Source organism: Paramormyrops kingsleyae, chromosome 22 (assembly GCF_048594095.1).
Source record: "Paramormyrops kingsleyae isolate MSU_618 chromosome 22, PKINGS_0.4, whole genome shotgun sequence".
NCBI lineage: Eukaryota > Metazoa > Chordata > Actinopteri > Osteoglossiformes > Mormyridae > Paramormyrops > Paramormyrops kingsleyae.
In genome coordinates this window covers 10,632,671-10,659,682 of record NC_132818.1, presented here as the reverse complement: position 1 = coordinate 10,659,682, position 27,012 = coordinate 10,632,671, and the positions used below count along the sequence as shown (strand labels likewise).

The 27,012-nt window shown below is 43.4% G+C and overlaps 1 protein-coding gene and 1 long non-coding RNA gene across 6 annotated transcripts in view; one reads left to right on the top strand and one right to left on the bottom strand.

Annotated features, from left to right (window-relative positions):
• The window catches only part of LOC111836899 (uncharacterized), a 64,487-nt gene extending 61,856 nt beyond the window's left edge, over positions 1-2,631 (top strand). For both annotated transcript variants that reach the window (XR_011984688.1, XR_011984689.1), the window contains exon 3: positions 638-2,631. This is a non-coding gene — a long non-coding RNA (uncharacterized lncRNA). The remainder of the gene's footprint in view (positions 1-637) is intronic.
• A 10,812-nt stretch (positions 2,632-13,443) lies between these two features.
• zfand2a (zinc finger, AN1-type domain 2A) lies at positions 13,444-22,485 on the bottom strand. 4 transcript variants are annotated; one of them, XM_023798382.2, is made up of 10 exons: positions 22,333-22,485; positions 18,839-18,921; positions 18,625-18,719; positions 18,412-18,543; positions 17,376-17,527; positions 17,146-17,268; positions 16,899-16,992; positions 16,268-16,344; positions 15,548-15,682; positions 13,444-14,088 (listed from the first exon to the last, which is right to left on the bottom strand). In XM_023798382.2, the coding sequence occupies exons 2-9, from the start codon at positions 18,891-18,893 to the stop codon at positions 15,571-15,573; spliced, it is 840 nt and encodes a 279-aa protein (XP_023654150.1). In that variant the 5' UTR covers positions 18,894-18,921; positions 22,333-22,485; the 3' UTR covers positions 13,444-14,088; positions 15,548-15,570. The 4 variants fall into 4 exon arrangements, with proteins under 4 accessions (XP_023654150.1, XP_023654149.1, XP_072561069.1 ...); XM_023798381.2 differs by having other exon boundaries at positions 15,598-15,682; XM_072704968.1 differs by lacking the exon at positions 22,333-22,485 and adding an exon at positions 21,487-22,302 and having other exon boundaries at positions 15,598-15,682.
• Positions 22,486-27,012: the final 4,527 nt, after the last annotated feature.

Sequence of the window (27,012 nt, the reverse complement as noted above, 5' to 3'; positions counted from 1 at the left end):
TAATGTTAGCCTTGTATCTTTGTGCAGTTTTCTTTTTCTTAGGCTACTTTGTCCCAGTTTGCTTGCCAGGGAACAACTGGTGGACCCCAGTTGTATATCTTAAAACTGGCTATTAAAATGTTGCTATACGTACTTTCTGCAAATTTAGTTATTTTTGTCTTTATTCCGAGACATCTGTTTGCAATAATAAAAATTTCTGTACTTAATCGTTATACTTGTACTCTTAATAGCGTATAGTTGCATTTGCAGACAGGGTAGGAAACCCGGTATTCGCATTTCGTTTTGACCATACCGTTTTATTAAAAGTGTGTGGAACATTTCACAAGGGGCTTTGATTTAAAATTTAACATTATGCTCACGTCGTAGAAAATACTGATATATGACATGTCCCGTTATTCTGCCTAAAAATAGTGTTTTTTTTTTTTTTTGGTCCATATCGCCCAGACCTACATGCATCGCAACCCCATGAAAATGTCAAGCCCGCCCGTCAGATTTCTTCTGTCGCCGGTGTTCTGATTTACATCTATAATCATCTTAACACTTATCTGCAATTCAGTGCTTTAGATCGCTAATGAAATTAGAATGTTCTTCACACTGTTGTATTTTTACTCTCACCTGTCGGATGCTCTCACGGCAGGTGGGCAGAACGCTCCGGAGGGGAGTTATCATCCTGCAGCCACGCGTCGCCTCAGACGCCGAGCCCTCCACGCTGAGCGACGGCTAGAAACGGCCAGAGGACAACAAAACCGGACGTCTTATTATTATAACAAACCCTTCACCGAGACCAATTATCCACGCAGTTAACAATTATGGTTCAATGATTGGCTGTTGTGTGTTAATTGGACCAGTGTACACAGGTATATTATCTAATTTAATGGATTGTGAATAAAAACACACTACAACTAATTTTGAACACAATCCATTCCCTCTTTATCTCTGTTGGAAATTAATAATTATTGTTATTACAGAAATGAGTATCTCGTGCATGCCGACTACATCAATATAATATTGTGAATTATTGAAAATAGTAGTTCAAATGCAATCTATATTCCAACCTGCTCAATGTGAGCTTTATTTCATGTAATAGTGGTATTTGAAATTCATATGGAATATTTTTTTTGTTAAGAATATACAATAAGTTGAGGGTGTACACGTATAGGAGAGTGATTCTTTATTAATGCCTATGGGGAAATTTTCTTTTCATCTATTCCATCTTGCTCTATGTGAAACACACACACACACACACACACACACGTGAAAACAAGCTTGGGGGGTGTCACTCCACCAAGTCAGCACCTGTGGGACTTAAGGCCCTTCATCAAGGGCCCACAGACACATAACATCTCAGCCAAGGCTAGGGCTTGAACCAGCAACCTTCTGCTCACAGGCATGCAGTCCACTGAGTCACTCAGTACAACAAGTTAGTCTGCAGAAGGCACAGTGTTAGTAGAATAGCACAGGTTAGACATTCCACTGTAGATTACAGAGCACCATGTAAATTAGACAGCTCCACAGTGACAGTGAGGTAGTGAGCGAACAGGCTGGGCGCTGCCGTCCTCAGTCTGTGCCTCCTGCTCGTCCCCAGGCCGGCTGGGAGTGGGAGCGCACCTGCTGCGGAGGTGTAGACGCTTTCCTGGCTGCAGGACTTTAACATATTTCACTGATGGTGTTTAAAGCTGAATTACTTTCCTGCTCAGAACATACTGTGACAGCCACAAGCCCTTTCAGGATTTTATTAGAATTTCTTTAAATTGAAATAAATTAATATCTAATCCTTATAAATTGAAAAATAATACCCGAAATCATGCAGGCTGCAGTTCTTTCTGTAGTTATTTTAGCTGTTTCTGTGAAAAATTTTCATCAGTGGAAATGCATTGTAACTCCTGAAGCAGATTGTCCTTCAATCTGTCCCTAAGGAATGACTACCCTTATTATCGGGTAGATGTGCCTCATGCAGCCCTGATTTCCTCCCCAGCACTCGACACCGTAGATGGAGTGGATCCTGAAATAATCAGCAAACCCTTGATCAGTGAGCACGTCTTTAATTGCTCCGTGGTTATAATTAATCTGAAGGAATCACCATAAATGTGCTTATGCTCAGGTTTTCAGCAGCTTCAAATCGGAAAAGGTTTGTCTTCTGCTACTGGTGATACAGACACACCGTAACTGGTGGTATCCCTAAAACCATCAGGGAGTCGCCAGGGAGTGACTCTGGCTTTACGTAGCAGTTCATTACACAGCCCCTTATTATACAAACTCGCGACTGCCCTGTCAAAGAAAGAGAAATGATGTTCAAGAAATTAAACTGGCAAGTCTGTGCCCCACAATGGGTTGGCACCCCTTCCGGGGTTTTTCCCTGCCATATGCCTGAAGCTTCTGGGATAGGCTGCCTGCATAGGTCAAGCTGGTACAGAAAATGGATCACTGGATGGATGGATGGATGGATGGAAACAGGCATTTGTTTTTTTCAATATCAGGATAAATACATCAAATGACAGGATTTTATTGCAGGTATGAGGAATTCTTTATTTGTATGCTTTATTACAGGTTATCATGTTGTAAAAACAATAAATCCTCTTTCAGACATGTACAGTTGTGTTCAGAATAATAGCAGTGCATCTAAAAAAGTGAATAAAGCTGAAAATCCTTATAATAGTTTTTATTTCCATACACGCAAATGCATTGGGAGCACTACAAATTCTATTCCAAATCAAAACAAGAAGAGAAATGCATCACATTTGTGTTACTCCTTTACAGAAAGTGAAGGAAAGGGAATATTAGGCTGTTCAAAAAAATAGCAGTGTCCACATTCTTCTTTACAAACTCAAAGATTCATTGTATGAACTGAAAAATGTTTTAAGATTTTGCTTTCCTCGGAATCATTGAACTAATATTTAATTGTATAACCACTGTTTCTGAGAAATGCTGCACATCTGTGTTGTATGGAGTCGACCAACTTCTGGCACCTGTGAACAGGTATTCCATCGCACGATGACTGGACTACATTTCTTGGTTTTGCCTGAGAAACAGCATTTTTGATGTCACCCCACAAGTTTTCTATTGGATTAAGGTCCGGGGATTGGGCTGACCACTCCATAACATCAATCTTCTTGGTCTGGAACCAAGATGTTGCTCATGTGTTCGGGTTTGTTTTCTTGTTGAAACACCCATTTCAAGGGCATTTCGTCTTCGGCATAAGACAACATGACCTCTTCAAGTATTTTGAGGTATTCAAACTGATCCATGATCCCTGGTATGTGATAAATAGGCCCTCCACCGTAATATGAGAAACATCCCCATATCATGATGCTTGCACCACCATGCTTCACTGTCTTCACAGTGTACTGTGACTTGAATTCAGTGTTTGGGGGTCATTTGACAAACTGTCTGCAGCCACTAGACCGAAAAAGAACAATCTTGCTTCCATCAGTCCACAAAATGTTGCGGCATTTCTCTTTAGGCCAGTCAATGTGTTCTTTGGCAAATTATAACCTCTTCAGCACGTCTTTTTTTCAGCAATGGGACATTGTGGGGGCTTTTTGCAGATAGCTTGGCTTCACATCGGCGTCATCTGATTGTAACAGAACTCACAGGTAACTTTAGACCTTCTTTGATCTTCCTGGAGCTGATCATTGGCTGAGTCTTTGCCATCTTGGCTATTCTTCGATCCATTCGAATGGTAGTTTTTCGTTTCCTTCCACGTCTTTTAGGTTCTTGTTGCCATTTTAAAGCATTTGTGATCATTTTAGCCGAGCAGCCTATCATTTTCTGCACTTCTTTATATGTTTTCCCCTCTCCAATGAACTTTTTAATCAAGGTTCTTCTGAACAATGTCTGGAATGACCCATTTTACTCAAAATTTCAGAGAGAAATGCACTATAACCAGCATGTACAACATTTGCTGCCTTCCTTCCTTAAATAAGGCCCATAATTGGCACTTATTTGTTCACAGAATGAATGACCACACTAATTGAACTTCACACTGCTATCATTTTGAACACGCGCTGTTCGCAGGAGCTGCAGGCTGGGTCTTCATCTCAGTCACCCACTATATGCCTGTAAAATCATCTCTAATCGATTTGCCACCATGCTCCACTCTCTCCATTTGTTCCCATCTCTGTATTTAAAGAGTTAATCATTAAAAGTGTAGCTATACATAAACTCAAAGCAACCCCCCTTTGCATCACTAACTCTTCTGAACACAGATAAAATCACACTCACAACTCTGGACTGACAGCTTTTAGTAAATTTAACAGTTTAATTACTCTTTAGATGATGGCTTCCACACGCATCTTTTACCCCTTTGTGTTGACAGTGTCGCCCCTCCCATGGCATTCTGGGATTGTTGGGACGTGGGCCCTGCGATGCTTCAGCTCTTGACTACGGCATCAATGTGCGATGTGCGTCAGCGTCTTTGTATGCACGACCCGAGCGTCATTGCGGAGTTCGTGCACTCACTGCTCGCTCGCTCTCTCTCTCTCTCTCTCTCTCTCTTTCATCCCTTGTACCATAACAGCCTGTCTCCATGAGAATGATGCAGAAACAACAGCATCACTCACATCCAATCCATTTTCCCGGTACTATGCAATAAGACACTCACGTGACATGACTCAGTTCCTCTCTGCCTGCCTTTTACTGCATTTATTTGTCTGCATTCGGGGTTCCGACCCAAACAGTCAACGTAGCTAAAAGGGATGTTTACGTCCATCTTCTTGTCTGTCTTTGTAAATCAATTATAGGAGATGACTCTGTGAACAGACAGCCAGACATCAATTCCCCCGTCAGCTCCAGAGTAGATTATTTGCATCCAAGTTAATTAAGATATATTGAGCTGAAGGAGGCTGAATTGCTAACTAACTGCATGCGGATAGAATTTAATTGATTCACTTTATGATGTGTTTCAATTTCCGAAAGCAGCGGTGATTTCTATGAGTAGCAGAGCTCGGAGACAAAGAGGCGCCAAGAGAGAAGAGCAGAAAAACAAAACCGCCCTTATCCCGCAACATAAGCTCAATGGCTCACTGATGCAGTATTAGTAATGCATCACATTGCTCTTTGTATTCAGATATAAACATCTAAGTCTTGCGTCAGTAGGGATGATGTGCAGAGCCACGTTATTCTGGGTAACAAGGGGAAACTGGACTGATGTTGAGCTTAAGGAGGGTAAGAAGATCTGAGGTGTTGGGGCACGAGGGCTGAACATGAGGGACCTAACACCAGTATTTTATACCATGGGTAGAGCCACGGGTTTGTCACCTGACTTTGACATACCCCTAGAGATCTACGCCCCCCCTCCCTGTTTCATGAGCTATTAAAATACTAAGTGCTGGGGCTTCCATGTCTATGGTGTCATATTTGACCGAGGGACACAATGGTCTTTTACAGTATGCCATTCTGAGTTTTCCTGTTACATGGTTGCTTAATGAGTGCCGTGTAGCTCAGTAGATTAGGGATCTGTGGCCATGTGCGTTAAGGTCACTGGTTTAATTGCTGTGGATGCCAGTGTGACCACACCACTGCTGGACCCCCAACCCCAGTAGCCCCAGGGGGGGCGGACTGATCCGGCACAAGCCGATCCAACCTGTGTATCTATTTACGTCTCTGTCTCTAACGGAGAATGACACAGCTTTCCCACAGGGTTAAATAAGGTAGCTGTATTTAGACTGGAAGTTAAAGTGCCCTCTTACATTAGTACACTGCTGGTCCTCCTGATGCAGAGATATGGTTAGATTGTGAGCACCGGCCTTCCTTGCTATCAGTGATTCATAATTTGTATCAGATGAAAAGATGTCTTTTCCAATCTTAGCACAGTGTACCTCGTAATAAGTCATTTTCGGAGTTGCTCAAAGAGCACCGTTGATCCATCCTTTGCCTGTTTCCTAAAATCACCTGCAGGCAAGGTTGTCTTACACAGAAACATCAGCAGCCGGAAGCTCTCCCATGCTAAGCGTTAAAAGCTACAGTTGATCTAGAAATCCATCAACCTATTTAAAGAGAATCCAGTCAGCTATTTCCGGTTGTCCTGCGTGAGGTCATGCTCAGCGACTCCTGTGCTGCAGGTCCAGTCTTTGATATGTTTCCTCTCTCTAAGCCTCCAGGTACTATTTGGCTTAAAAGCGTGAATTGGTTCTGTCTGTCCTGGTTCAGACTTGCAGATTATTTTCCGGATTGAAGGTGAGCTTTGCATCCTGGATCCCGGCTGCTGCTCACCTGGACCTTCATGCATCTTAAATCTCATCTTTGGTGGCTCCCGTTCAACGCCACACTTGGGTCCGTTAGTCCAGTTGGTGACTCTAAAGCTCCCGCCAGACATGCACTGCCACTCTGAACTTCTGTGAACGCAAACGTCCGAATCAGCGGCCCGGACAATGCAGCACTTAACAAACAGTAATATGTCTGCATTTTAAATACATTTAAAATGCAGGCATATTGCTATCCGCTATCTGCCAAAACCACTAATACAGAATCGGGTGGCAGCGAGCCTGAATCAAAGGGCACGAGACAGGGGACACTGCAGAGTGGGTTCAGGCTCATCCGAGGGCACTCCCCTGTACCAGCGGAGCATGTATGGGCTATAATGGGCACACTAAACGCTAATGGCCCAAACAGTAGATACTTAAGCTGCCAGCTTTTTGTTGTCGGTCACAGGCATCCAGCATCATACTATTTATTGCATGTAAACCACATGTCTTTGGACCATAGGGATGCATCCTGCTGGCACATGGAGACCGTTTGTACTCCACATGCACAGAGAAGGGCACAGGAATCAAAGCCTAGAGGCGTGAGGCTCCAGCACTAGGCACTGAGCTGTGTTTGGACCACATGAGACACAGAATGTGAGATCTTTGCCTAGGGCTAGGGTTCAAACAGGGTGCTGTGTGCATGGAGTTTGCACGTTCTCCCTGTGTCACTTCCTGCATTTCTTCCTGTTGTCCAAACACCCGCAGTCAGAGCAGCTGGTGACTCTAAAGCCCCCCTCAGTCATGCACTGCCACCCCAAATTAAGTCCGAATCGGTCTGAATTAAGTCCGAATCAGTTGTACTAGACATTAAACGAACGTTACCCTGCTAGCTCCCTAGTACAAAATCTGGGTAATTTTCAGCTGACCCCCCATGTGTGAATGAAGCAGGAAACTTCACCGCGAGCAAGTGGATATTTTAATGACGTTTCTTTCATGCGCTGGACACAAAAATGAAAGAATACTAACACATGAGAGGTCATTTACACGAAGGAGACCCTGACAAACATGGCTAACTGGAGAGACGATGAGATTCAGGAACTTTTCTCAGTAACAGCTGACGACAATAATAAAAGGAATGACGAGAGACTCAGCTGTGTGGTAAATAAAACCCTGCGATTTCCGCAATGTACTTTTCTGTCATGTCCTGCCTCCTCCATGCTCTACCCAAGCTCCACCCCTCTTCTAAACCAACCACAGTATTTCTATTAGGTGTGAACACGTCTAACAAGGACAATCTCCAGCTGTGTACCATGTGTGAAAGGGAAACTCCAGATATTGCCCAGACCTGATTCTCTGGACAGTGTCTGAAGTTCATGTGTGCAAATGACTTAAATTGTCCAAAATGTGTCAGTGCATGTTTATTCAGGGCTGGAAAATAAGCTTGGCCAATGACCTGAGGTGAGACAAAAAACTGAACACTAGCCCACTGTCTGCTTGTTGGACTGCCTTGATAGTGACCTAGCTCTACTGGCTGGGGGTAAATCATGTAGATGTATGCATGTCCCCGGCTCTCTGTGACTCTGTACTGCATACACAGTTGGAAGATGAATAGATCATCTGCCAAAAACATTCCTCTCATAGACTAACCATAAAAAAACCAGAAACACTGGACAGTTAGCGACTAATTTTATCAGCTCATTCACTGCGATAATCACCTTTCAAAGGAGCACTGAGGCCTTGCGATGCTGTCGCTTGGTCATCTGGGCGTCCCGTTGGCGCTAAAGACCCAGCAAGTCTGCTGCCTCAGAAAGGGGGGGGGGGGGTTGCCTATTCACCACGGCGACCACGGCTCTGTGACGTCAGTTTAGTTATGCCCCCACATGCCGTACTCATGTCCTGCCCTTTCTTTTGAGTTATTGTAGGTGTATCTAGTACAGGGGTAGGCAGTCCTGATCCTGGAGTGCAAGTATCCAGCAGGATTTCTATCTTACCTGATGAGTTACTATCTGCCTGAGATCAGTTGAGGTTCATCAGAGACCAGGTAGGATGGAAACCCGCTGGATAGCGGCACTGGATCAAGGCTGCCTACCCCGATATAGAACGACAGTTGAGGAACTTGACGCTGATAAATAACAAGAATCTGCAGCCCTAGTTTACCCCATTAGTGGGGTGGTGTGTAACTTCTTGGGTTAGGGTGCTGTGCCTGTGATCAGAAGGCTGTGGGCTCAAATCCTAGGGTCCACAGAGTCATTTTCCCCTTGTAAAGGTCCTTAACCTCCATTCACACCAAGAACCGGCTGACCTGGCTTTCTCAAAAAACAATGTGCATCAGATCAAAGCATCCACTAAACAAATAAAATGTAAATGCACTGTCGTGTTTTGAAGGGTGCTTGAATTTGATTTTTCCGTCAGGTTCAGGTGTCTGATTCTGCCCTGTGATTGATTCTGAGAGAAGGACCGGCTGTTTAATTAAGCGGTTTAGATTCGGCAAAGAAGAAATGAACAAAAAGTAATGAGAGGCAGAGGATGATGCGCTTAGGGAGTAAACAAAGGAATCCACGTCCAGTCTGTTGGAGGGAGGGAAAGCAGGCGGATTGCATTTCGAGGACAGATCAGAACGTACCAGCGCCTTGCTCTCTGTAAAGGAACAGCATGTGTGAGTGAAGAGGCCCAGAGTCTTATTAGCCATCCATCCTGCCCCCCACCCGGACCCCTCACAAACCAAGGCTATCACAGGAGGGTGAAAGGCGAAAATAAGCGGAGGATGGTAAGTGTGGGGAGTCGTGGGCTAAAGACCCTGGCCTTACAGTCAGGATGATCACAGGCCCTGTTTTTAATTTTTATTATACAGATCAGAACCATGTGGTTCTGTATCGACCATATGCAGGAACACTCCTACACCAACATGGGTTTCTCCTCTGCCAGTGAGTCACTACATCACTAATTGATAGCCAACGGTAAACCCACATTGCAGGAGAGGAAACATTTGCGATGCACGCCCCAGCCCGCGCACATGCACGCCCCAGCCCGCGCACATGCACGCCCCAGCCAGCGCACATGCACGCCCCCAGCCCGCGCACATGCACGCCCCAGCCAGCGCACATGCACGCCCCAGCCCGCGCACATGCACGGCGCCCAGCCTGAGAAATAAATCACTTATCAACGGCGTCTCTCTGACGGCAGCATCTCGCCTTCATGTCCCGCGTGCCGCCACCCGGCTGCTTACGGAGGCCACGCTTTTTAATGGGCTAATTTGGAGCTGAGTAGCGTAAATTATAGAGAATGACAGGAGTGTGGAAGAGTGCGCAGCTTTTCCGTGACCCCCCCCGCCTTACTCCCTGTGATGGTAAAAATCTCCGGCTGGAATAACAATTGAATCGAGGTCCTCCTTTCTGAAGCTACCTAGACAGATAGCCGTATGGATATCGAGTAGCAAAGCCTAGCGGTGGATTTCAAAGCTGCACCCAGATGTGCATCTTGACCTGTTGGTAGAAAGACAGAGAAAGGATGCCTTGAATTTGAACTCTTCCATAAAACAAAAAAAATACTAAAAACTACTATCACAATCTAGAGATAAAAGTTAAATTCATTGCATTCTTTTTCTTTCTGGTCAAGGGTCATCCTGGAGATTTGATTTCATTGTGCAATTAAGCGTAATCTATATATGATGAAACCTGTAGGACAGAGAATACCGCACCTATTGTGGCATGACAACTGGACTGTAGGACAGGAAGTGACATGGGATGGGCCCGGACCTGTATGACATGGCCTCCGTCTGCTTATTTTAGATGTTGCGTATGTAGTCAGTTATGTTACCAAGGAAAGGTGCACAATGACCACCCACACAGGTCACCGAGACCTCAGTCATCTCAATCATCTCAATCTGATTGAGATGGCTACTTCTGGCTACTTGTGCGACTGTTGCACAGCCACACAAGTAGCCAGAAATCGCACCCGATACTCAGAGGGCTCCCGGTTCATCCTCTTAACTAATCCTTCCGCTGGATACCCAGCTAAGCGATTCGGATTAAGCATCAAGCAGAAGAATAGCAAGCGTAACATGCGCCTTTGAACCGGTGAGTCACATGCCACCCGTCAGCCACTGCAGCGTGCCCCCCTGCCCCGCCCTCACAATGTCTAGGGGGAAGTTTTCATTAAAACCAGATTCTTTGGATGATACATCATCTTGTTCTTCTCTGTCTCTCTCTGAAATCACCCACATAGTAACCAGCGGAGATATTCCCCCGGACCAGCAGGAGGCGCTGTTTGTATGTATCCAACATTTCCTGTCTTTGCGGGTGAATGTAGTCCTTTGACAGGTAACAACAGGCCACCTCACCCACATGGAGAAACACAAATGTTCTGCAGAAGACCTGTGAGGGAATATACGCCTCATAGCATGATACTGGCAGCCTGGCAGAAGCTTACAGCGATCGTGACCGATGTGTGTGAGACTCAGAGCTCAGGACAGAACCACATGACACGGGGGGGGGGGGGGGGGGGGCTATATTTGGGTAGAGGTGTGGAGACAGGGAAAAAACAAACAAATGGCAAGGGAGATGATACAGGAAGATTAAATGAGCATCAGGTCCCAGAAGGTGTGCAGTGGGGTTTGGGGGAGGTGTTAGGGTCACGGTTCATGGAGGAGGATGAATGAATGGGTGATGAAGTTCCTTGTCATCCAGCTTTGCTCCTCCTGTGGTATTCTCAGTAGGGATATGTACAATATGAAACACATTAGACTAAAATTACTCTGTAATGATGGCTGTAAAACCCACTGTGTGTGGGATTGCAGTGCTCTGATAATCATAGTGTCTATTGATTCCTGCAAGTTAAAAATAAAATGTGCTCCTGAATTATAACATATACAGTACTGTGCAAAAGTCTTAGGCAACTAAAGAAAATGATGTTTAAATGATCTTTATGTTGATGTAAAACTATGATGTTATGCCTGTTAAAGTGTGTTAGCGTAGTCATTTCAAACCTTCTGCTAAAATCACCTCATTATTTCCACCATCCAGTGTATTCCTGTTTTAGTTTTGACTCGACCACTAGCAAACTAAGTTAACCAAAGCGGTGTTTATCTAGCCATCCAGCAAGATATCAGTAACAATGAGTTTTTATTGTGTAGCTCTTATTTTGCTGACATATGTTCTAATGTTAAATTGTGTTTTTTTTTTTGTTCTGAGCAAATGTGCACTTACTACCCAGATAATTAGATTTAAACATTTCTTTTGACTTTCGCACAGCACTGTATTTAACAAATGAAATGGCTAACCTCATACTGCGCGAAAATGAGGATTCCACCAAATTGCCTTTTTCTGTGGTGTCAGAGAAATACATAGTTATACAGAACAGGAAATTCCTGAAATATGTCAGTTTGAAGCTTGTGGGGTGTGAATCAGTTCATCACCTTCCTGCCCATTTTTCTAGTCATTTCTCCTGAAAGATGAGTGAATCGAAACAAAAAAAGGAAAAAAAATGAATTCAAATAGTGATAATGAACCATTCCAGCACTGAATCAGATTTTACCAGGATACAGGATATGAATGGAGATTGCCGGAAGTCGGCAGCATCAGGGATTCTGTCAGGATGCATTTAAGTTTTTAAAAAAAAAAAAAAAAAAGTGTATGAGGACTCCCATTCATAAAAACAGGCACTGTATGAGTTAATCTCGTGGAAAGCTTCACATTAGAAATGCATCTCTAATCATCTTCTTTACTAGCAATCAGCTGCACCCAATGTCACATCTCAGTTTCTGACACAATCTGTGGGATTAATCACCATGCACTCACTATCTATGATAAGGACGTGCAATCAGACATGACTGATGAGTGATGCATGTCTATGGCACATAAACAACGATCCCGCAATTCAAAGTTACGGAGCGATAAATGCGGACATGGAGATGGTGTGAAGGACAGTGGAGAATCAAGGAGTCTCGCAGGGCGGCCATTCACACATGACAAGACACGACAGGCAGCCGTGTTCCGGATGGTGTCTTAAGCGGGAGCGCTCATCAGGAGTGTTTGACTGTCCCCATGTCAGATCAAGGCTCCCTAGATCAAGACTGAGAGGTCCAGACATGACGGCAAACAGAATCGTGAGAGAGGAAGGGACAGGAATTTCACTGTGGTTTGGGTTTGTCCAAAACGGCGTGGAGGATGGACAAGAAGTTGTGGCAACAGCAAGATAGAGAAATCTGGGTTGCACGACTCACTGGCACAAACACTTTACTTTAGAGGGCACAAATAATAAAGTATTATGCTATTACTTATGTAGTAATTAACCATAAATGAAGTCTTAGTTACATACTGATCTCATGTCAATTCAACATTAATGAATCGTGATGTGTTAGACCTCAAGCAGTTACTATTCGTTACTATATCTGTTAATTCCTTAACCCTTTATGAACTACTGAAGGAACAGGTAATGAACACAATACTGATCTCATGTTTATCATTAATGAATTGTGACATCTTTTATTCATAATTTGTACTTCAGTAGTAACCGAGTGATTTAAGGCCAATAGGATGTTGGGGTATATCTCCAGGTGTGTGGAGTTTAAGTCAAGGGAGGTAATGCTAAGATTATACAATTATACAATATTGTGTGCAGGTTTGGTCACCATATCTTAAAAAGGACATTGCGGCCTTAGAAAAGGTGCAGCGTAGGGCCACAAGAATGATTCCTGGTCTTAGAGGAATGTCATACGAGGAAAGGTTAGTTGAGCTAAATCTGTTCAGCCTCTAGCAAAGGAGACTGAGGGGGGACATGATCCTGGTCTATAAGATTCTAACAGGTTTGGATGCTGTTCAACCGAATAGTTACTTCAGCATTAGTTCAAATACAAGAACTCGTGGCCATAGGTGGAAATTAGCGGGAGAACATTTCAAACTGGATTTAAGGAAGCACTTCTTTACACAGCGTGTAGTCAGAGTATGGAATAGTCTTCCTGATAATGTAGTGCAAGCTGAATCCTTGGGTTCCTTTAAATCAGATCTAGATAAGATTTTAACAACTCTGAGCTATTAGTTAAGTTCTCCCCAAGCGAGCTCGATGGGTCGAATGGCCTCCTCTCGTTTGTATAGTTCTTATGTTCTACCTGAATTATTTTACATGCCTTGCAGTGGAAATTGAACCCAGAGGACCTACAGGTCAGGCTCTGGGTTTCAGCCCCTGACAGTGTGGTGTGGCAGATTCTGTACACAGGATGTAGCTGAATTAGTATTGCACACCACTCATGGAACATGACCAACGATTTTGCCTTAGGAGCACAAAAATATTTTTAATTTTTCTGTTATGTAAGTTTCAAATTAATAAATACATAAAAATCCTCTATTGCAAACCTCTAAAAACATTACCCCCAGACCAATGTTACATGGATTTTTAAAAAGACAGTTGACTCATTTTTTGTCTTCGCCTGACATCTAGTGGCAAGACAAGGACAAGACATATTTCCTTTATTAATTTAAAATAACATGACATAGGAGGTTTGCTTTGAATCTTAAGTGGAGGGGCAGAATTATTTTGCATATATATTTACCTCACAGCATCTGGAATGAGGTCAAACAAGTAAACATTACTCAACATTAAATAGTAACTTCAAAGATGCACAAATCTTGGAGCTTATTCTGTGCTTCATAATTTATTCAAGAAATATCTACATGAAGACATGATTGACATGATATATATAAAATATATACAGAGCAATCAACCAGGACAATATAAATCTTGAGTGTTACTGGCTCAGAATGGCCAATGACATCAGCGGGGTCTTCGGCAGTGACATGGGAACATCCCCAATGGTCACGGGCAGACAGGCAGCAGCGAGTGGTGGTGGTGGGGGGGGGTTACAGATCGAGGGTTAGGACACACTGCAGGTGGACTGTTTGGTATCTCTTGTCTGCGGAGGGGGGGGGGGGGGGGGGGGGAGAAACGGCTTAGCAAACCCATATGAGCAAATCACACAAAGCAAACTCAGAACATGGTGCAATGAAAACCATGTCAGGCCTACATTAGCCAGCCCATGGCATATTACAGACCGCCTACATCATGGAGAGGCAGGCCTACATTAGCCAGCCAATGGCATATTACAGACCGCCAACATCATGGAGAGGCAGGTCTACATTAGCCAGCCCATGGCATATTACAGACCGCCAACATCATGGAGAGGCAGGCCTACATTAGCCAGCCCATGGCATATTACAGACCGCCAACATCATGGAGAGGCAGGCCTACATTAGCCAGCCAATGGCATATTACAGACCGCCTACATCATGGAGAGGCAGGCCTACATTAGCCAGCCCATGGCATATTACAGACCGCCTACATCATGGAGAGGCAGGCCTACATTAGCCAGCCCATGGCATATTACAGACCGCCTACATCATGGAGAGGCAGGCCTACATTAGCCAGCCCATGGCATATTACAGACCGCCTACATCATGGAGAGGCAAGCCTACATTAGCCAGCCCATGGCATATTACAGACCGCCTACATCATGGAGAGGCAGGCCTACATTAGCCAGCCAATGGCATATTACAGACCGCCAACATCATGGAGAGGCAGGCCTACATTAGCCAGCCAATGGCATATTACAGACCGCCTACATCATGGAGAGGCAGGCCTACATTAGCCAGCCCATGGCATATTACAGACCGCCTACATCATGGAGAGGCAGGCCTACATTAGCCAGCCCATGGCATATTACAGACCGCCTACATCATGGAGAGGCAGGCCTACATTAGCCAGCCCATGGCATATTACAGACCGCCTACATCATGGAGAGGCAAGCCTACATTAGCCAGCCCATGGCATATTACAGACCGCCTACATCATGGAGAGGCAGGCCTACATTAGCCAGCCCATGGCATATTACAGACCGCCTACATCATGGAGAGGCAGGCCTACATTAGCCAGCCCATGGCATATTACAGACCGCCTACATCATGGAGAGGCAGGCCTACATTAGCCAGCCCATGGCATATTACAGACCGCCTACATCATGGAGAGGCAGGCCTATATTAGCCAGCCCTGCCAACTTGGGGATCAGCACCCATTTGGGCTGCTGTTCTCTGCCAGATAACACTGCAGTCTGCATGCGTCTCTGTGATCCTGGGAGTTATGGTAATTAAACGATCTAAAGATTCACTTACACATCAGGCAGCATCTACAGCCTGTTACCAACATAAGTGCGTGTGACTAATGGACTCCATTACCGTCTTTTTACTTTTTTTACTCTTTCTATTCTCCTTAACAGAAAGTACCGATGTTTATATTAGCACACACATTTAGCGATGCCTGAGCTGTGAGAAGGACTTTGAAGTTAAATAACGAAGGGAGGCTGGCTGAGGCCCAAGTACCTAGGCGATGTCCCGTTAGCATGCTACAGACTTCTAAGGGTTCCGGGTACCTGTTGTCTCTGCTGCTGGAGCCTGAACTCCTGCTCACTAACAGAGAGGGCCTGAGCCAAAGCAAGATCCTCCTGCTCCTGAGGACTGAAAGCCAAACAAGGGACGACATGTTAACCAAGATCATCACACAAGACTGACATCACACTGTAAACCAATTGCACTGTCAAAGTATTACTCTGATAAATGACATGTAAATACTAGATGGAGTTCACGCCATCATACGGTCAGAGGTGCACAGCGGAGACGGACCATGATTCCGCCCACATAAAGGCCAAAAGAGACGTGAAATCCACCCACCACATCCTCAGTATGGTCAGCATATTGATATTAAATGTTCCAATTATAGTATATGGGGAGAGGGGGGAGACAGCCAGAGAGGGGGGAGACAGCCAGAGAGGGGGGAGACAGCCAGAGAGGGGGGAGACAGCCAGAGAGGGGGGAGACAGCCAGAGAGGGGGGAGACAGCCAGAGAGGGGGGAGACAGCCAGAGAGGGGGGAGACAGACCATGGCCAACAGCTAATCAGGACAATACAGCAGGAAGACTGTTGTTTAAGGACAGACTAGCAACCCTGTTCTGCTGATATTTGAATAAAGTTGCTTTGGGTAAAATACAATCAGCAATGCAGTACTGAAAACGACTAGGAGGAGGTCTGAGGTGGGTCAGTCACCTGAGCGCCGGCCGGGAGCTGGGCGCGGATTCTGCCAGAGACATCTCCAGCGCCCTCTGCAGGGCCTGCTCCTCGGTCTGAGGAAAACAAAACAGAAATAGCACGGACAAGCTTCATCACAACAGTGGAGTAAGCGGGCTGGGCCAGTGACCCTACCACCCCTGCCATCGCGGCATCACCATGGATACGGACAAAAGGGGCACCTCGCATGACTAGGAGACAAAATCTCTGCTGCCCGTTAGATGATCAGGTGTACATTGTGCAGCAGGACACCCATCGTCTGATACATTTACCGACATACCAGCAACTTCGTTCATCTCCCACAGGTCTCCTTTCTGTACGGCTCTACAACCGAGAAACTGCTTTCTAGTACATTCACAAGCTCACTCAACATGAAAATCGATTTTCCCCCTGAAGCTGCCGTTGCCATCCTACACGGAAATCACCACATAAGCCACCAGACCTTCTTCTCGAGGCCTGAGCGTTTCGGCTTTTCCTGATACGTCACATGCCTCTTATCTAATGTTCTCATGCAAAATCGCATTACACTGTTCTGACACATAAAAGGCTCTGACAAAATATCAGACGTTTTGTAGCATCATTAATCGACATCATCGTGTGAGGAACGTACCATTCCAGCCTGGAAGGAGGCAGACTGGGAGACAGCCCTCTGTGCCACAGGCTGTGCCATAGGTGGAGTCGGTGGTGTTGTTGTTGAACAGCTCCTTGATCCGGCAGGCAAAAAAAAGACAGGCAACCAAAATAAGGTCTAGACAAACATCACAAAAGCACAGCCCTTTGCCATGTTTACATTTATCCACATTTGAGTCTTCCCCAATACACCACAGACTAGAATACTTTAATAATCAGACCCCCACCTATCTGGCTGCGATCTGGCGTTAGCGTTCAGACCGTTAGGAACAGATCTTGAGCTCCCCCTACTGGAGGCTACGTTGCCATTACTAGCAGTAGCATCCTGCGATCGTATCAAGGCAGCATGTCTGGAGGGAGAACAAGAAAAACAAAACCAGCTAGGTTAATGCTTAATCCGCAGCTCCAGTGGGTTTCCCCTCCTAGTGAGAGCGAAAGGGCAGCGAGTGGCCCTTACCCAGACTTGGATATGGGCCGGCTGTCAGCCTTGCAGTCATGGTCCAAAGGATGTCTGTGCCTGATACAGTAGTTTAAATGACACTGGTCACATGTCACCTTGATCATTTCCTTCTGCTTGCAGCCCCCCTTGGAGCATTTATTTGTAAAAATCTGGAGAAAGAAAAGTGAGGGCTAACTGAAAAAAAAAATCTAATACTAATGATCAAAAAGCCTTCAATACATTTATCAGAGACCTAGTACAAGAGTTGCAAAGTCAGGACCCAAAAAAACAAGATTATAAAGGCGGCAGTTTGAGATTTAGTCTAAGTCAGCAGTGAAGCATCACAGATGTTGAAGTTTGGTCGGTAACAGGGCTGCACAATATCACATTGGATTGTAATCTCAAATATATGGCGCATGCTCAATAATCACCAGGGCCTTAGATAACGGATGAAACATCTGCCCGGATAATGGCTTTGCGGTACAAGAGAGACATTTACTTACGCCCACAATTAGGTAAGCAGATTAGTAGTATGCCTAAAATATTAATGAGATGCAGACTGTGATGCCCAAAAGTTAGTGATCTGTATAAATTCAGTATATCCTTATATTTATTAAATTCGGTTAGCGCATGCTAAATCATGGAAGCAGTAAGCACTGGAGAGTCTGAAGACAGGGACAGCTCAACAGCTACATCTTTTAAAGAGGGGATATAAAAATACGTCGGTGGTGTAGCGGTACTTATTGCAATTTAAATCCGACAACAAAGATACACCAAATTTAGAATTTGGAATCTGGTGATCAGTGGTGATCAGTTTATACAGATTAACAACTTTTGGATCTCATTAATATTTTAGGTGTACTGCTAATCTGCTTACCAAATTGTGGGCATAAGGAAACGTCCATAGTACCAAAACGCCAGTGGTCGGACAAATGCTTTGTCCGTCATCTGAAGCCCAGGTGATTATCGCGAATGCACAAAATATCATCGATATCACCCTGCCCTAGTTGGTAAAATGATTAGTGTTCCCGTTCACTTGCAGGAGCCTCCATACCTTCTTCTTTCTCTGAGCCGGGTCCGACTTGCACTCCCGGTCGATGTGTTCTCCCACTTTCATATCCGGGATTTCCCCTCTGTTGACAGGGACGGGCATATTGCAGAGAGGGCATACAGGAACCTGGACGTCCTGTGGAGCAGAGTGCACCATGTCACACAAAACCCGACAAACACCCCCGACCCATCCTCAAACCCTAAAATAAAAGCTTACCTTCTTGTAAGATGAGGTGCACTTGTGGTTTATATAAGTGATGTGGTCTTTGCAAAAGATTTCTTCACAAGCATCACATTTCATGGGTAGAAAATCTGCCAAAGATGAAAATATTATGAAATAAGTTGGAACCAATTTGAACTTTTTCCTATTACAATTGACAATTTCGCTATCAGACTATTGCGGCATTCTCAGGAGCTGCTGGATAACCTACCCAGGCGCTTGCAAGACTTCTCCGAGCAGTGTTCCCCCAAATCTGGAAACTCCATGGTACTTTACTTTGTTACAGCCTCCTAACTGCAAAATAAAAGTAAAAAAGACTAATTCAATATACAGCATACTGCAATCAGCAAGTTGCTGAAACACATGCTAAAAATAGGCAAAACAGCACACTAATCCACTACACTACCGACAGTTAGCTTGGGCTAACTGTCATCACGCTGAGCTCATGGCTCTTGGCACAAATGGCAGCATCAACACTAACTTATTTCACAGACTCTATTGGTATATGTATATATTTGGCTATAGTTTATATCAAGTAGTTTAATCTCTTTGCTTTATAAATACTGCAATAATACTCATAGAACTGTGACATATCACACAGCCCTTCAGCCCTTAGCTCTCAAACCCCATACACAGGACCTGCAGATAGCTTCCTTTAACAGCTACATTACCTCTTGATGGGGGGGAGGGTGCGGTTACTACACATCCGTACACTGGTTTTAAATATGACCCTAACTGACAGACATCAGAACACAAGTGGACTAGAGCTGTCACAATTACTCGATTAAACTCAATTACTACAAAAGTATCGACTGAAATTGAATTAAAATGCAGTCGTCTCCAACTATTGTAAAGCAGAACTTAAATATCACAGAATGACTGCAATGCCAGGACATCTTAAAAGACGACATTCAGGAAAATAATAATGTGAGGACAACCAATGTCATTTAGCCTTGCGGAGTAGCCAAGCCTGTCCACCATCACATTGACTTAAATTATGTTGCTTTATTTACGTTATACGATTCCTGAAAATCAAAATAAATCGCTGCTAAAACAAAGGTCAGCCCCGTCATCATCTTACATAATACAGGGCTGCCAACTTTGGTCAGCTGGCTGGTGTGAGATCTTCAATTGGAGACAAGTCTGCACACGCATTTACTTGCATGCAACACTTATTACCTTGTAAATATTATGTGCGGTTTGCAATCTACTACCACACTTTACATGTAGGTAATTTGAGGTCTATAATGGAATAATATAGATGTGCTGCAAGATTTCTCGCGTGACCGTGAGAGTTTGAAAGCGTGAGTGTCGCGCCAGATACGCAAGAGGTGGAAACTCGCAATACATAATGCGCATGCAGAGCTCATGCAAAAGCAGCGGCAGTAAACTTTAGACTGATGCATTTATTTATGCTTACATATACTAGATGATTTTGAACAGGAATCATCATTAAAATAAAGCTTACCAAGTTCCATTTCCAGTGACAGAGTTTAAAAAAAGAGTTTTAGCGCAACTTATTCAAGCTTGAACCCAGCAGACCATGGCGGTCCTTGAGATGTGACAGTTGCATGTGCATGAAATGCCATTTGGATATTAAAATCACACATCGTGCAAGCCTGTCAGTGTGGCAGAATGGTGCGGTGGTGTATGTGTGGAGATTGTTCACCCTGCGTGGGAGCTTTTCTGCAGATCCTCTGGCTTCCTTCCACTGTCCAAATGCATGCAACTTCAATTTAGTGCACTTAAACTGATCGTATGCGTCACTGAGTGTGCACCCTGCAGCGGTTGATCGATTCCTTCCTCGCACTAATTATATCACTATATATTAGGGCTGCAGGATTTGGGGAAAATATCGAATCGCGATTTTTCTAACAGAAATTGCGATTACGATTTGATTTATTTTTTTTTTAATGTCAAGCTTCCGTTCAATATTCAGTGTGTAGTAATTTTAAAACATATGACGCAGCATGAGATACAATCAGTATTAACTGGTCTATATTCTAATGCAAGGATGAGAATTTAAAGATGTGATGTGTTAAGTTAAATAAAGTAATAATGAAAACAATTGCAGCAAAAACAAAAATAGCGATCTTGCAGGTAACGCTTATTACCATCCTAATAACACTAGAACCGCCTTTTCCCACGCCAATGAACAAGCAAGAACTACTTCGGTGTCGCTGATTCTATTGATGATAGGACCTTTCTCAAACAATCTCGGACCATGAAATAGGAAGGCAATTCACTTATAGCTCAGTAGCGGAATCAGTATTGTTCCGTACCGCTAATGTAACATTTAACTTGGGTTTCACGTGTTTGCTGTTTGTGGGCCGGTACGCCTTCTTGGGCCACTTCTGATTGGTGAGCATGACTGGCAGGAGAGAAGCATGGTGCTTGTGATTGGTGAGAATGACTGTCACACAGGGAGCATGGCATGAATTTGTAAAACTATTCTCACAGCAGTTTTAAACCCTGGGTCCGACCTACTGTATAATGTATATCCTAAATCGCGATTTTTGCGACTTGCTAATCGCGTTGTTTCAAATCGCGATTTCGATTTGAAATCGATAAATCATGCAGCCCTACTATATATAAACGATTAATTGATGAATCGTCAGGTTAATCTGTAGATTACTAGATTATTCATATAATCGATATAGGGACAAGCCCTAAAGTGGACCTGCTCCTTCCCAACGTGTAAGTTTTCAACTCACTCCTGAGCGCAGTGTAACACTTTCTCCATGGTGAATCCCTAAGGAAGCACCGTTACAGAAAGACAAACACATATACTGTACGTGACATGGTAGTTCAGTGGGTAACACTGTCCCCTCACACCTACACACCATTCGACGTTCTCACCGTGTTTGTTGTAGGATTCCTCTGGGTACTCGATACTCATGGCAAAGTCCGGAAGCATGTAGTTTAGTGGAACCTGCGTCGGTGCGCGTGTATCAGGGTTCGTAAATTTAAAAAACGTATTAAATTCACCCTGTCCCTAAATCCATTTGGCATGCGAGTAAAAAAACATACAGTCTCGTCAGTAAAATCACAAATTTAACGTTGGCGACCCTTGTGTGTGTACCGAGATCGACCAATATCCTGTCCAGGCTAAGATAAGCACCACCAGGCTCTCCACTACCGTGTACTGGGTCTCCCACAAACACACCCAGTAACTCGAATAAGCAGTGCAGTTTGATTATATGCTCTTCTTATAGTTTCACCCATCAGTGTCAACATCAAATTTTGCTGACTCACACATTACCAAGGACACCACACACACACACACACAAACACGGCCGCCTGCTGTGTCGAGTCTCTCCTAAAAGCACCGCACTGTAACCTGAACTGGGCCTCCTTGACAGTTCATCCACAACGGTATCTAGCTATGGCCGCGAGCACACCGTCATTATGCGCTCCACTGCTTTTCTGTTACCAAGAACCAATCCGGCCCGGAAAATGTCACCGATCTTTCAGGCCGCGGCAGCACCGACCGCGTCCAGAGTTAATCAAAAACGCTGTATCGAGATCTCAGCACTGACGTGGTTCAGGGAAATCACTTCTGTTTATCAGCGCCGACGCCAGCGAGCTGTTTCATATTCAACATGTAAAATCAATCGCTTAAACTCTGTCCGCTACCCCAAATCAAAAATACAGTATTTCTTCGGACAAAGTTCACTTTAAAAACCCTGTTTTAACCTTACTCACCGCAACACTTGTTCCCGACGCGAAGTTCAACTTCAGCTAATCTCCAAGAGTGAGTATTTATTACACCCGCCGTATAAATCACCACCGGCAGAAACGTCCACCTCGAAGAACATCAACAATATAATATGAGCGGCCGCTCCCTGCGTCTTACGTCGTCTTCCGCCGTAGACGCCCCTGACGTCATCACGCACGCCGAGAGCGTTCCAGAAAACAGAAAGTGGTGTGTCATTATAGATAAGCAATTCAGGTATAGATTGATTTAGTGTTTTCATGTTATATCTTACACCTTATAGCTTTCGGTTTGTTTGTACATTTAACAAGAAGTGTCTTCTACATTTTTGTCACATAATACTTTTCCTCATGTTAAATTCTCATATTACAAGCATATTTTTATATTTGTTAGTTATCTAACGTTTTATTCCTGGCTTAGAAGCAAGTGAGCAGCTGGAGAATTAAATGATATAGATTGTGTCAGACCCTGGTAACTCGCTGGGCCCCTGGGGTATTTTATGTGATAAGTTGGAAACCAAAAAAAGACAGTTTTGAAAACTGTAAAGTCACGATGAGGTGGCACATTACACTATGACCAAGGAACTCAGGCAAAAGAAAAAACAATCAGTTCATTCCTCAAGCTCTACGCATGACTAACTTCTCCCAATGGCTTAGAAAAAGATATATCCTAAAACATACATGGGTTTAAGCAGTTAGCCAAACTGTACAAATGAACAAAAGTTAGCAAATAAAAAATCAGCAATTTCTGACTACTGATAAACTGCGAAACATGAAAACAGAGGGAAAAAACACCGGTAAATTGAGATTTAAACGGGTTTATTTAAAAAGGTTATTCATATTGTTTTTAAATATCAATGATATAATCACTTAAAAGGCATATTAAAGCGACATACACATGTGTCCCATCTTTTACAGCGTAGGGGTACCTAATAAAGTGGGCACTTTTGAGCACGAAATACAGGCTAGAGTGGATATCCAGATTAAATTGCTTTCTAACTGTATTAGATTTGCGTCGCTCCCATTTCGCCAGACGATGGCACCATAGGACTTTCATAGTTAATTCTGCTTGCACGTCAAATTCATTTCGGCAGGTGGAGGCGGAATTCCAAAATGACATTCGTCTGCGCAAATAGGGCCTCAGCTAAGCTTGATTAATAAAAGCTCCCCATCCCTATCAACGACATTTATCTTAGCCACTCCCTCCCCCCTCGATGACAATACTGTTGGAGAAAAGAGTGGCTATCTGACAACGCAAATACTCCAGGGGCCTCTGGAAATATGAATGTACTTCTAATTACAGCAGAGGTGGATAGTTCCGGTCCAGAAAATAAAAATCCAGACAAAAATTTCGTTTCAACAAACCAGTTGGATTCTCTGTGACTGTGACTCTTTATACTGAACTAGCTGGTCGAAACAAAATATTAGTCTGGATTTTTATTTTCTGGACCTGAACTATCCATCTCTGGGTTATAGTTATAAAAATGGATACAGTTACATGAAAGTATTGGTCTATGTTTTTACACAACCTTGGATGACATGGTATTTGTTTGTTTGTTTCCGTATTTGTTTGCAAGTCGTCCTGAAAGGCCTCTGCTTTGGTAAATGCGCAAATGATAAGAGAGAAGAAATAAAGATTGTTCACTGTTTAATGTTGTTTAATTTTATGTAATAACACAATAAAAATGTAATATATTAAAGATTATAATAGCACATTGATTTGCTACTGTAATTCATCTGGTTGGCACTAAATATGCTTTCGTAAGTAATTCTTTAATACGCTTCTGACCAATCAGACTAAAGAACTCAACAGTGCTGAGATAGAATTTCTATACTAAATATATAGACTATATATCAGGGCTCTTCAAATCTGGACCTCAATTCCAAATCCAGGCCATGTTTTCAGTTCTCCCACGCACTTAGTTTAATAGTTACTGATTCTGATTGGCCAGAGGCTTCACACCTGGCTCACAGGTAAAGGAAGGATGGAAAATCAGCAGTGCTCGGATTTTGAGGACCGTGAGTTGAATAGCCCCACTATATATAGAATTGCAGCAACGTGCTTGTGAATGCAATTAATCGGGATAAAAAAAAAATGATCACTGACAATCCTATTAACAATATCTTGGCTTATTTTTGAAATGATCTTGACACCACATCACATACAATGTTTTTTTTTTTTTAATAGCGACCTTCACAACGTTCCCTTCCCCCACATTGGAATTGTGTGGCACAGCATTACATTAACTAGCAGAAGTTGGGGCCCCCTTAGAAGTTGGTGTTCTAGGTCGGCCATCTTTCTCGCCTATAAGATTGACTGGCCCTGGATGATATTTTCACTAATTTTCACATATGAGCTGAAAATATCAAAAGGTGTGACCATTATTCATCTGGAGTGCTCTGAAAATTAAGATGTGGATACAGAATCGTCCTTACGCCATGCATAACTCCACCTGTGCATCAGTCACCTGGCACAAAGTCAGAATTAGCAAAGGCTGAGCAGAACCAAGATTTTATGAAAAACAAGTAATTATACAGTACTTCTGACAAAGGTATATAACATGAATATCAAGTTTAAGAGTTAGAAATATTACTAAAAATGAATCACTTTTGCTCTCATATACATATTCATGGGATTCATGAAAAGGGGGAGGATTGGATTAGAGTTTTTTTGGACATGCAGAAATGTATTAAGCTTGTCAGTCCAAGTCTGCATTACTTGTCGAGGTTTCTGTAGCCAATACATATTACTTTACAGTTACAATAAAATGCATTCCTAAATATGTCTCCTAAGAAATGTATTATCCAAATATACCCAAAATTATTATTCCGTATATTTTAAGAAAAATATAATTACTAATATTACTAATATAAATATAATTATTCTGTACTGTGGTTAAGTATTACTGAATTATTAGGCTTGTTATTGTTGTTGTTGATGTTGTTATTACATAGATTTCCAGCAATCCAAGTGGCCCTCATAGTACCTTAAAAACTACGCTAGGTAGGCCTAATTTATCAAAAACAAAAAAAACATTCTGGCTACCGATTACCGAAATGATTAATGGATAGCCGCCCATTTACCCATTTAGACACTCCTGCAGTGGGAGTGTAAAATGTCACTAAACACCTTCAGAGAGTAGCAAGAAGGTCCCTTGCTGTACGAGGTCTGGAGGGCCCAGATTGAAGACTGGGGGGGAGTTCCCTTAACAGAAGCACTGGGTACCTAAAGAGTTAATTCTCACGCCAGATGGCGCTTCTTAAGTGGCACCTGCTTTACCGCTGAGATGCTGTTATCCTGCTAAGACTCCCGCTTGCTTGAAAAATGGGACGATTGTAATGATTATATATATTCATTTCCTTCACGATTGTCAGGGAGCGTGTTTACTTTCAGGTCGGATTTGGCGAGGCTTCTGGCCAAGTGGAAGCAACTGTTCAGCATTAAAATCTCCTTCTGCTTGTGTCTCCCGTAATGACTGGAATGGCTCCTTCTCCACAGCGAGATTCCATTACTTGTCACTCACTTTGCTTTTCGTGTGGCCAGCTGTTTCTAAGGAATTCGCACTGACTTACTGTAATTTTTTTATTACTCCGATTTTTCAGCATCCACAAGAAACCGGGCAGGAGACGGGGCCCATCACTGCAGGGCGGCAAAATTTATACAAAATGCCCCTTTTGATATCAGACGATCACGCAAACATTTACCGAAAACCGACCCCTCCAGGGACGACAAATTTTACTGGGGCTCCCCATGTTGTGAGACCTCTCTTCCGCCGCTGCACAAAAGGCAACAAAACAGAAATATTAAACATTTACCGAATTCATACGTAATGTGCGAAAAATATCTTTCGGTACGCAACTCGTGACTTGGGGTGAGAAATGTGCTTTCTGTGGCGATCAGCGGTATATCACGCGTAATCGTAATGAAATCTAGTTTTGAGTACTTGAGGCTGAATTTAGTTAAAGAAGCCGGTCCCTTCCTCTACATGAAATGAATGAAATGCTTTTAATCTAAATATAGAGTTTGTGAATTAATTTGACAACATCCACTCATCTGATTAATGTCCTATTTAAACCTCAGTTTATATACCTATACTGTAAACTTAAAGGGACCGATACACGTGTATATTAACACAATGCAATATCTTAAAAAATGACATCAGTGCTCTGCTTAGCTATTTTTAAAAATCGAAAAGTAAATTCGGCTAATTGGTGTCTAATCTGCCTGTAGAGTATGACTGTGCGCGTTTGTGTAAGTGTCCTGCTGGACTTGGGTGTAGAATGTGATACAGAAAGAGACTGAGTAGTTGTATACAGTATCTATTTCATTTGTACGGGCACTTGGTGTGAACTATCATGCTAAGTGTGAACTGTCCATCTTCTAAACGCTTTTGTTGGCCAGGGTCACGACTGGGGTTCACCTTGGGCAGGATGTCAATCCACCACAGGACCTTACAGCATGACGCAGCAACAAAAACAATAAGAGAACAAGACTGCCACCTGCTGCTCATAACCATGTAAAACTCCAAGAGTGGCTGTGGTGTAAAATGAATGAACTCTGCTTATTACTATTGATTGCGAATCAAAGCATTTAATTACTTATTAAATGGAATCAGTTTCACATTTAACTTTTAATATGCTACACAAACGTACACAAGTACCTTTTAAAAG

What these genes read in the sequence shown, in the direction of transcription:
- zfand2a (XM_023798381.2), bottom strand. Translation starts at nt 18,893, where the DNA reads ATGGAGTTTCCAGATTTGGGGGAACACTGCTCGGAGAAGTCTTGCAAG. An exon ending in CCTCCTTCCAGGCTGGAATG is followed by an intron (nt 16,345 to 16,898) that starts GTACGTTCCTCA and finishes TGTTTTCCTCAG; the next exon opens with ACCGAGGAGCAGGCCCTGCA. An exon ending in AGCTCCCGGCCGGCGCTCAG is followed by an intron (nt 15,683 to 16,267) that starts GTGACTGACCCA and finishes TTTGGCTTTCAG; the next exon opens with TCCTCAGGAGCAGGAGGATC.